General features: G+C 39.2%; 1 protein-coding gene across 2 annotated transcripts in view; it reads right to left on the minus strand.

Moving 5' to 3' along the window:
* Nucleotides 1-12,232, minus strand: part of pola1 (polymerase (DNA directed), alpha 1) — a 48,293-nt gene that overhangs the window by 19,320 nt on the left and 16,741 nt on the right. For both annotated transcript variants that reach the window (XM_067486964.1, XM_067486965.1), the window contains exons 27-34: nt 9,247-9,279; nt 9,035-9,127; nt 8,707-8,912; nt 8,366-8,498; nt 7,729-7,860; nt 7,448-7,622; nt 6,688-6,869; nt 3,701-3,832 (exon numbers count right to left, since the gene is read on the minus strand). In XM_067486964.1, coding sequence (XP_067343065.1) covers nt 3,701-3,832; nt 6,688-6,869; nt 7,448-7,622; nt 7,729-7,860; nt 8,366-8,498; nt 8,707-8,912; nt 9,035-9,127; nt 9,247-9,279 — 1,086 coding nt within the window. The remainder of the gene's footprint in view (nt 1-3,700; nt 3,833-6,687; nt 6,870-7,447; nt 7,623-7,728; nt 7,861-8,365; nt 8,499-8,706; nt 8,913-9,034; nt 9,128-9,246; nt 9,280-12,232) is intronic.

The following is a 12,232-nucleotide window of genomic DNA, read 5'->3' on the forward strand; positions in this document are numbered from 1 at the left end:
TTTGGCCATATTTTTTATATAGGGGAGAAACTGACATGACTCCTATACCAGAGGAATCCACCTGCCCCCCCACACCTCGGTTCTTTAGCTTTAGCAGTCAACACTTCCAACTCAGAAGTGAATAGACCTAAAATCAGTCTACTTTACAAACAAGCTCTCTCTCTCTCTCCCCCTCACACACACACACACACACACACACACACACACACACACACACACACACACACTACAGCTCAAACGGTTCCACTTTGTACCTCCTCCGCTTAATCAAAGCTTCTCTATTCAACAATTTGACCTTTTGTTCAAAACAGGATTATCACCACCTCTGGTCTTCATTCACCCCGTCTCTCCCTCCCTCCCCTTTTCTTCTCTTGCCCCTCAGCCCGTTTCCAGGGGCGACCCACATGACAAGGGTAATTGCAATAATTTGTTAAATGCCATGGCAACGGTGGTTAGATGGGAGGGGTATAAAAAAAAAAAGAAGAATTGGGTGGTTCAGGAAACAACTGAATCTCTCATTTTGCCAAAGACAGCGGGACAAGAGGAAGAGAGGATGACAACGTAGTGTGTGTCTACGAGTATGTGTGAGAGTGTGAGGTGTGAGTGAAGTGTTTGCCCATTCTCAGGGTGCCGGTTTATTGATAATGGTTGGCATGGGGGGGTAATTTTACTAATGATTAATGTCTCTGTGGTGCTAGCTTAGGACACTAACACACACACACAAACACACACAGACAGAGGTGCAGAGCTTTCAGTTTGTCCGACCAGACAAACAGCTCTATTTGAACTCTCCCTCGGCCTGAAAGGAATCCTTAATTACACAATATTACCCCTCTTCATTGCCCTGCTGTGTATGCTGTGTCCACTGCTGTTCAGCCTCCAATGGAGAGTCTGTGTGTGTGTGTGTGTGTGTGTGTGTGTGTGTGTGTGTGTGTGTGTGTGTGTGTGTGGTGTAAGTATTCAGTGGTAGCAGCTGTTTCACACATCGTGACAAAGAGGTTGAGGGGGACTCGCTCCACACACATTCACCACACTAATTGATTTCTGTTCAGCACTGTGGGAGAGTAACCCCCATATACATATACACACACACACACACAGACACACACACAGACACACAGACATTCCACTCACTCAAGACCAAGGTGTTAGAAGCTACCAGGAGAGAGATTTGGCCCTTTACAAAGACAACACAGGAATCTAGTTTAATTCACCCTCAAGCTGCTCTGAGAACATTGACAACTTGTCCATTATATTATTACATAACATTCTCAATCCTCCTCTCTGTCAAAGTACACAGTCTAGTGCACAAAATACCAATATACCAACACTGAATCAACTAGGAGTGCATGTGTATTAGAAGATGAGAAGCACTTTTTATAAGCCTGCTCACTATATCAAGATCTACCATATGTGACTAATACCTAAATCTTACAGCTCATCTATATAATGACCTGTCAATTGTTTGTAATCCGGAGTATGCATGGAAATTAGCATCTTATGTGCATTTGGGAATACAGAAGAGGTGTTTTTTTTTGTCTATTTAAATGTGGAACCATGGGCTGAATGGCCTACATTCCTGAATATATTGACTAATTGATATGCTGAAGTGAGCCCAATACTTTTTAATTGCAAATAATTGCGAGTTTCTTAACTTTTGGAATGTTTTTTTTTTTTAAATAAAGAAATAAATGAAACCATTGTGAATATTGGTTTCCTGAAACCAATCACATTGCTTGTTTCCAATGAACAAAAGTGAAAATTGTAAAACAAATACCACTTACTGTAACAGGACACAAAAAATTTGAAATAAGCAAATTCTAGCAATTAAACACAAACAATTTTTGGCAGTTTAGATTAAACCGTTTGATTGCAAGATGGCTAAAACCACAAAATACACCACAAACATGACTGTCATTCCAATTCAATTCACGTTAAAGACCCTTAGCCCTTTTTTACATTAGTAATCTAATATTGTATGTGAAACAGAGTGACATTAAAACAATGAAAGCCTAATGTGTAGGGAAAATGATAAAAATGGCTATAATCACAAATCAAACTTGCACCAAAGCATCTGACATACATATATATATACAAATCAAGAGCATGTTCTCCTAGACCTTTAAAGTACATTCAATTTGTTGTATTTTTAGTTTTTGCCTATTCTCCAATGACCCAGTTCCCCAAATGTGTCATTTAAAATTTGCCTTACCATCTAAAAAACAAAAAAAAAGGACAATAAACTTGGTATTCAATGTAAGAATGCCGATTTAAGTATTGTCATGGATCATGCTCTGGCAAATCTTTCTGGTGCTCTTTTCATTTTGTACGGATAATGTGCTCTTTAGTTGAAAATGTCATTGCAGTGCCCTGCTGAGGTTTCTTTTATCTTTTGTCCAACATCTTTTTAAATGCTTACTTCTTATCATCACTACGTTTGTTAGATCACACACTTTTTTCAGTCAGTTTTCACAAGATTTGACTATTTGATAACATCCAACTTAGCTTCCCTGATCAGTTGAGCTTGAATATATTAGCTGAAGCACTGATTTCTTTTTTTAGGAACACACTGTTACTGTGGTATGGTATTACTTAATCATGCATAAAGCGTAAATGTAGTATTTCTGGAGAAAAACATACTTCGAAAATTACAGTTCGTATGCATTTGTAGCCCTTTTTATACCGAGGCCCTACAACAGTGGGGGTAAGCTGGGCCGTCCTTAATATGCCCTTGTTTATTTACACTGAACTAAAAACGTTGCTCTATATGCCCTCCAGTGCTTATTTTACACAGGTACTGGTACACTAGTATCAGCGATGTAATGATCAATGTAATACTTAAAACATTAGATATACATCGCCTTTAAAACACAAATGATGGAGGAACCAAATATTGTTGTGCTTGGCTAGTTTTGCACATGATTTGGACAAAGTTAATGTGCATCTTGTAAAATGATTATGGTTATGATTTCAATATCCTACAAAAAACATGTAAAGGACAGCTACGGTGTGCAACTAGAGAGTAGGCAGACGTAACTGGATAATATTAGGAATGGCATAAGACTGTGGTCAGGTGAAGCACAATAACACGGTCGGTTATTTTATTTCACCAAAATAACAATTCCATTCCTTGGCTACCTTATTGTAACCACTTGCACATCGTACCAGTTCTTTATAAGTCTCTTCATTTCTCCTAAAGTGTAGAGCTATGTCAGATTACTCAAAAAAAATGTTAAAACGAAGCTTATTGTATCTGTTATAATTTACATGTTGCACAAAATGCATGAGAAATTTAACTGAAACAGATTTATATCAGAGGCAATTTCTTCTCCAGTGTATGTGAGAGATTCTCCCAGGAAAAACAGCCCGGTGGCTGGTCTCACAACACTACACCACCTCTGACACCTCTCATGGTAGTTTGAATGCTAGTAGGGTAAAATGTACTTTAGATAAAAAGATGCAAAAATTAAGAGAATAAAGTAGGAAAAGAAAGAGTGACTCGTCAGCTGGCCAGGTGGGCTATGCTAGTATACCAAGTTACAGCATTAGAGACTAAATGACAACTAAATGAAATCCATTTGTGACCCTGCAGGTGGTGAACAAGTAAAGGCATGAATGTTTATGTTTGTGTAAAGAGGCATTTTATCTGCAGCATAAACCTCACACTTGCAAAATGGTATTCAAACACAGGAATGCTTACAGAGTAGTATTTTTTGATGTGGCGACGGATGTCAAGTAGCAGTTTGTTGCTGATGTTAACAGCGTAGTCAAATGGGCAACTTCCGCACGGGATGTGACAGCATCGCAGTAGGCTGGGCTCCACCTTTGATCCCTGGGAGAAAGAGAAAAAAAAAGACAATGTTGCATATGTCACATCTGATAAAAGGAACAGATTCATTCCATAAAAACACAAATGTTCATATCAAGAGAAGGAAAAGATCAATGGCAGAAACATATATTCCAGTCTCAGTATAATTATAAACACAACTTCCCTCCCACCATATGTTATGAACATGCATGTGATTCATTGCAGCTGCATTTTTAACCCTGAAATCAGAAAAAAGCAGTTACGTAACACAGCAGCTTGGTCATTACTTTTAAACCATTTCAAATAACACGTCCAGCATTGAATGGTGTAAAGGTTTAAAGCACCCCTGGGTCTATGATATTTTTAAGTATTCTAGCCTGACAAAAACAGGTCAACGTGACCTTAAAACCACAGTCCACTTGACAGCAAAGCTTATAGTTAATGCAATTAAAAAAAAAAAAATAAAAAAAAAAAAAAAGGAGCCACAGTACAATTACACTAAATATAACAGCTTTAAACACTGGCTCTTTTAAACCTGAACCATTTAACTGTCGCACTGACAGCTGCAAAAAAAGGTTTCTGCAGGGAAATCAATGACACAAGTGTGCATGTGACCCCCCCCCACCCACCCAGGTTTTTTTTTTTTTGTTTGTTTGCTTATATCATTCCTTCTAGGAAGAAAAATCCACACTTTAGTCCATGTTAAATCAGTGAACTGATTTGTCTTTCCTCACAAGCAGCAACACAAATTAACCCTCTCCATCACTGTCTCTCCTCCTTTGCTGTCATGTTTTTATTTCTTTCAGAGAACAGTTTGCTCTGAATGAAAGCAGCCTCCCTTCTCTCTTCATGATCTCCTCCTCTTCTGGACATATCTCACTTGTTTCATTCCAGCTTCATTTTCATGAGAAAACTCTTCCTCCCCAACAAGCTGCATCTACAAAAATTATGCTTTTTCTGGCCAATTTCTAACCAAGCAATTACAAATACAATATTTCTGCCTCTTGTTTGCACGAGAGAAAAACTAAAAAAGTCCAAAAACCTGAATTTTTTCACCCATTTCTGATAAAATGCAGCTTCACAGGATGATTATTTAACAACTCGATGTAAAAGAAATACAAAACTATCACAGAATTTAGGGGATGCCTTATTGCTCTACCCAGATTTTTCTTCTCTTCCACATGTAATCTTTTCATCCCCCTCTCCAGCTACACCCATCAAACAACTTTCCTCCTCTGTCTGTCCTCCAAAGTCTATCACCACCCTCCTCCTACCATCTCTGGCTCTGTGTTAGTGCTGGAGTCAAGGCCCATCTGTCCTCCCCTCTTCGCTGAGCTGTTAGACCATGTTCAGCACCCTAATTAACTTACTGTCTTATCACTTTTGTGTGTGCATGCAATACATAGCAGCCTCAGTCGCATGTTGGAAAACTAACACCAGCAAACAAACAAATTCTTATTAGTTTTGTCTAAAGTTTGAAAATATTTTCACAATCAGCATTTCAACACCATCTCCTGTAAACAATTGTACACTGAGATCATGCCTTTACGCAGTGTGTGTAATATTCCTTTTTATAATTTAATGAAAGTTCTGCAAACCAGTGAGGACAGAGGGTTTTGAATTTTAATAAAGTCTTTCAGACAAGAAAAAGCTGCGTGCCCTGCTCCTCATTAGTAGCTGATAAAACACATACACGACCTTGGCCTGACAAATGGTAGGAGATCAGTGTGTATGTGTGCATGCCCACAGAGGAGCAGGGGTTAAGGAAAGGCTTTTCAAGTTGTGGAGTCTAAACTATGCCAATGAAAACAGAGTCCATATTGGAGCCAGGCAGCTGTCTAAAAATACAGAGACACAATATAGAAGATGACTAAGGCCTGAAACCTTCACATGAAGTTTGGAATGCCTTGTTCCACTTCAGTCCTCTTTATCTGTGCCTCTACTGATTAAGCCATTACACGAGTGAGACACACCAGTAGTGATTAAAGCTATCTTTTCTTTTCAGTCCCTCTCTCTCTGTGAGGTTTTGTGTGTGAGCTGCACATCTGACTCCACAGTTTATACTACTGTTGCAGCCTAAGTTACACCAGCAGCAGTTAATATAATGCAAGGATGTCTAAAGAATTTAAATATTGTTCTTATTTTATTGTTCATTCTATGAAAAAATATTGTCTAGAATTGCTGGCAACATTCTCTTATATAATATATATGAATTCTGATATTAAATCACAAATACATTTTCTTTGTAGTGACAGAAAATGGTTTTTCTTTCCAACTACAGTACTTTGTTTAACTGGTACTTATTAGTACTGCAGTACTCATTTAATTTAAAACTACCGCTAGTACTGCCCAGACAATGGAGTAACTACAAATTTTGATACACCAGCAAGGAAAGCGCCAGAAGCCAAATACTGATGCAGACATGTTACATTAATATTACAGGGTTTTAATGACTCTGCAAAGTCTTATTTGTTCCATCGAAAAGTAACACAGACAGTAGTATGACAGCGACACTATGATATAATCATGGGTTTCTGAAATGATCCTGAGACAAGTATTGTCCTAATGTAAAAAAAACCTACTATCCCAGCTAGAGCTCCAAATTACATTTTTCATGAAAAAAAAATCACTGTCTGTTGTTTTATTTTTTTTATATATATATATATATATATATATATATATATATATATATATATATATATATATATATATATATATATATATATATATATATATATATATATATATATATATATATGTGTGTGTGTGTGTGTGTGTGTGTGTGTGTATGGGATTTCTTTTATTAAACTGTGGAAATGACAGAACAAATGATTGGGGGATTTGCATAGCATCTACCACTGTATTCTCCATTTACTTACAGCTCCTTCGAAGACACTGTCATAGATGTTGTCAGTGCCACACTGAGGGCAGGTGAACGTGAACCTCTCACAGTCTTTGTACCGTTCTTCATCAGTCAGCTGGGCCGGTGCTCCCAGTAAGCCATCAGCCTCCTCCTCCCTCTGGTACTGCTGCTGAGCCCTGAATTGGCTGGGATCCAGGCCTTGGATGGGTAAAAGGCGTTAAAACAGATTCAGTGCTCACAATTCTCTGTTTTTTTCTTTTTTCTTTTTTTTTTTATAGAGTACAAACATCCAAGAAGCTCCATCTAAACCTTATATGACAATTGAAACACATATTTGGTATTTTTATTAGGTTGTTGTGGCGTTAGGCATGACAGCTTTTCCAAATTTGGCTGTCTCAACAGACTATCAAACATTAGAACAACAACGGGGAGCTACAAATTCTTTTTTTGCCAGTATTTATTTAGAAAGTTGTGGGATAATGCTAAATAAGAATCCAGAAAATAATAAGTAATTCAATCTCAAGTGTTAAACAAGTTTAATTTATCAACATGAATTAAAAACATTTATTTAATTGAGTAATTTCCTTTAATTGTACACTAACATTTGACTCCTGGCCTTTTTCTGCTGTAATATTGTTTAAGGCCTGAGCCACCTCAAATCCCTGATTTCAAGTCATAATTTAATGTGAATTATAGTATAAAATGATGGATGGTGGGCCGCCTACTCCTAATGAAATCAGCCTTCTCCACTCTACTAAAACCTGTAATTAAATTACCCAGCCAAGTTGCTATGAGCACGCTGTCAATGCCCTCAATGGGGTCACATATACGAGACACCACAGGGTGGATCTGCTGGGCCAGGTAGTACTGAGTGTCCAGGCTGAGACCCTCCTGCTTCTGAAGCTGCTCTAACGAGTAGGCTCTCTGACTGGCCGCCAATGTGGAACCATCCTAAGGGGAAAAAAAAAACAAAAAAAAAAAATTTCTCTGAATATTCTATATATTCAGTTCCAGTGAACCAAAACATGATATTTGTATTTCTTCCATATAGATTCACCTTGCAGATGATGTAAGAAACTGTGTCTCCTGCTTTGACCCGGCGACCACTCTGGGAGTTGATCCATAAAGCCACATGAACATGAGGGAGGCTCTTCTTGTCTGGATAGTCCTGAGGATCCTTAGTCAGTGCCTGGTAGAATCAAAATAGAAAAATACGAAGAAGTGACAAAGTAAAGACAAGGAAACAGATAACAGGCTAAGGGCCCAAACGTGCTGGCTGCAGAGGATTGCATGTGAGCTTGCATGCAGGGGGGTTTTCTGTTATCCACAGCAATCCGTGCGTTCACACTGCATGCAAGCCCCGCTCTCGTTTGTGCTGTTGCTCTCCGATACACAAAAGGCTGCTGTAGATCCAGAGACCACAATTTACTGTTGTTTGACAAAAACTCTGCAGTTACTCTATGTACATGTTGTACACCAAAAAGGAGGCAGGCTGTGGGATGACATGAGGTTAAAAAAAAAGAAAAAAAAAAAAAAAGGCTGGCACATGAGGCCCACACGGGGTGCTCAGGCTGGCTAGGAGGACGTAATTTCTGAACCCTTTCTGAACAAGACAAGTGTTCCCATGACCCCATTTTGTTAAGCCTGCCTTATTTTAGAATGGAAGTGTCACATATAAATTAACAAATCCTCACCTTGTGTATTTCATACTGGTTGAGTGGTATGGCTCCACTCGGTACCTTCTCTCCCACCTCAACCAGGTGTTTCTGAATGTTCTCCACAATAACATCACGACTTTGGTCTGACAAGATCTGACCAATCACATAGCTGGAAAAACAGAGACAAATACTACTAATTACACAAATACCTAAGATGTACAAATTCATAACATATAACTGAATACCTTAAAGTCCCCTGTAGTGGTTTTTATCACAGTAAACATTATTGCCAGTATTAATGTCTTCTAGATTAGTTGGAGATTGGGAGTAAAAGTACTGTAAAAGTTAATGTTATATAGGGTATATGTTTAACGTACTTGCCACATTCTTTGGCCAGGTCACACCAATCTCTCCGGACAATGTCCAGGCCTTTGAGCTCTTGCTTGACGCTGTATCGTCCTTCGCCATGGTTGTCCACCACCAGGGCAGCATATTTCTTCTTCTTCAACAGTAAAAGGGACTTGAACACACCATCGATGTCGATCTCAAGCAGTTTGTAGAGCTTATTAATTTCTGCCTTCACCTGCAAATTAGGGGAAAAAAAGGTTTATAGTGAGAATGTAAAAATATCAAAACAACTGTTGAAGAAATGTTAATTTTGTTGTTGTATGTTTGGGTGTACACATGAAGAAAACACAAAAAGACCTTATTCCCAAGCTTGTAGACTTCATCCAGTGACTTGCTATTGGTGTTGATCATAATAGAGTCAGTATCTCCATAGATGACTTCCAGATTCATCTAAGTGAAAAAGAAGAAAGAAAAAAATTGAAGTTGTTGAGGGCAAATTAGGCTTTAGCAATAAATCATATTTACATTGTGAATCAAGCAGAATAGCGAAAAGCTTGTCAATAACCCACTTTTTGAACCATGTCTTTGGTGTGCATCAGAATCTAAAAGAGAGCAGATGCAACATTATAAATGGGTACAAATGTGTACAACAAAGGCATTACAGTAAACACAGAGTGACAGTAAACAAACAAACAATAGTTAAATATTACGTTTATGTTATTTATTGTGTTTGTGTGGTGTGTGTGTGCATTTGTGTGGACATGAGTGGAGCAGGTGACCTGCCTTTAAATGGGGGATAATTGGCTAAGAGGGCAATTATGAGAGCATGCCGTGACAGGCGTCTTTTCATCCCACACATATCTTAGCTGGGCAATACACACACACACACACACCTTAATGACACATAATGGCCTTTATCACCCGCAGAGTGAGTGACAGACAAATAAGAGAATTCTGTTAACGCAGGTCGCCCAATGTGTGTGTGTGTGTGTGTGTGTGTGTGTGTGTGTGTGTATGTGTGTGTGTAAAAGACAGGGAGATCTAAGGAGCAGAGGGATCCTAACAGGTGTGACTCCACTTGAGGGGAGGTTTGGGTGGGCGCTTTGCGTCGCTAATCTGGGGGGGGGGGGTCAGAGGGATGGAACTCAGTGTGACCTGTCACCAGCAATCTGGTCCTCAATCAACTACGGCCACATATATACACACCACGACTCGCACTGTGCTCTATGTGGGGACAAGGACGTGGCTATTTCAGAGTGTGAGGAAGGGGCAGGGTCTGGCAATGGCGATACGGGGGGGCCTCCACTCCCTGAAACCAGAGTGGGACTTAAGCATGCTTTATGGGCTGATGCATACCAGTGTGCGGCAGGGGGAGTTTGAATCATTGACTGAGCAGCCCCCTCCATTAGGGACTGCAGTCAAGGTCAAGGTCTCACCACAAATACAAACACACATTCACAATCACACACACATGTAAAACTTGGCCCAAACACAATCACACTGAATTGTGCTGTTGAGCTTTGATGCAGATAAAATGACTAGCTAACTTTGCACAGAGAACAGAGAAGAAGATGATAAAACAAATCTTAGAACAAAAGAAGTTTGAGTTCAGAAATACAGAGCAAAACTATCTGCACTGTAATAACTTCAACGGCTTTTCCTTTCAGGGGTCGCCACAGTGGAACTTGTTTCACACATTTATTTGGCATGTGTTTTTATGTGGGATGTCCTTCCTGCTTCAACCATCCCATTTTTCTTTTTTTTTTGGTCCGGGCTCGGACTTAGTGGGACCACACCTGGTGGGGTGGGATCTGAACCTGCTGCCTTCTGTATTGCAAACCAATGTTCTACGACTGACCCACCAGGACCCCTATTTCAAAGTGGACTTAAAGGTGCGGGCTGCTTAAAAAAATAGCTAGAAGTTTGTGAACGCTTTAGATTTGCTGCTTAAATACGACCTTAAATGTAGTCAGATTTATACAGAAGTCCTAAAATTAGACAAAATGGAACCGAATCAAACAAATGACAAAAATTATATTAATTCATATAGTGTGGAAAATTGCAGATTTAATCTAGTGGTTCCCTGTGACCTCCCAGACTATCACACTACTTGCCCTTTGTTGACCACTCATGAGAAGGGTAACAATGGTGTTGATCATTCTCCATTTGTACACGATCTGCCTGACTGTCCAAACTCTTTAGAAGTTCTCTCGTAGCTCATTCCAGTTGGGTACGGTCACAAAGTCTTGTTCCTACATCTTCAGAAATCTCCCTTATTTGAGCTGTGACACACTTCCACAAATCTGTGTCAAGATCAGACTTTGATAGTGAAGAGCCAGATTTCTCTTCTTTTAATAAGGCAGGACCTAATGGACTCAAGCCTGAATGACTTAAATTTCCCCATCACACTAACTGACAATCTTTAAGGTTCACATACTGATGATATACACAAATACTTGGTTGATTGGGTTAGTAAGATAAATTAATAAGTACATATTCTGGGTCTCATTTGCTTATTTTGAATCCCTTTATCTAGGTGAAAATCTAATCACATTTTAGTCGCACTTATGCAAAAACAAAAGAAAACCATAAACTTAAACTTTTCTAGCACCACTCTTTGTAGATTTTCTTACATTAAATAAATCGTTGCTGCTGGAATAATCTAGTGTTAAATCCTGTTTTTGTAGGATTGTTAGTCACTATACAATGTTTTAGCGATTGATAAGCCCTCAAACCCACAGATCTGTTGATCATATTAGACTTCTAGTTCATATTTCACTGTCTTGGTGGTCTCTGAAATCATGTTGTTTTGGGTTTGAGTGACTTCTTATACAGATGTTAAACAGAGAGCTTCCTCAGTAAAAGGAGCGTGGCTGTAATGATCAGAGAACAGACCTAAGAAAAAGCACAGATGCGATGAATAGAGAGATGTAGGAAGAGAGACAGAGAGAACAGGGTGAGGGGAAGGGAGGGGGACAGGCGAGGTGAGAATGTGTTGATGTAATTCATGTGTGGACTCATTTAGACAAGTTTTCCATATGCTGTCAGTTCCAGCAGTATGGACCATTTTAAGTAATGAACCGTGAGAAAGACAAGTCATTTGACCATGACGCTGGAATGTGTGCGTGTCTTATTCTTTAAATGCATACCAACACACACATACTATAATGCACCAATGCAAACACATGTACTCAGGGGGGTTAAAAAGAGCATGTGTATGTCTTTCCTCTGATGACTACACTCGTCACCACAATGCATGCCTCTCATAGTGGGGCAAACAACTGAAAAAGCTTTACCCTCTGCCAATCTTATTACTCATTACTGAAGGATATGCTGAAACAGTGTTGCTCCTGTTAAACCACAGCGTTTTTCAAATTAGGTGAAACAAGTCAGAACAGAAAAAAAAAAAAAGGCTGTGTTTCCATTTAGTTCTGGACTACTTTTATGTCTGGGCTTAAAACCTTCCTCTTTGATAAAGCTTATAGTTAGTTATAGTCATCCTGCTATAGGCTCAGACTGATGGGGGACCCACCCCCCGATGCACTAAGCTCCTTT

The sequence above is a fragment of the Channa argus genome, chromosome 19 (assembly GCF_033026475.1).
Source record: "Channa argus isolate prfri chromosome 19, Channa argus male v1.0, whole genome shotgun sequence".
In the NCBI taxonomy this organism is placed as follows: domain Eukaryota; kingdom Metazoa; phylum Chordata; class Actinopteri; order Anabantiformes; family Channidae; genus Channa; species Channa argus.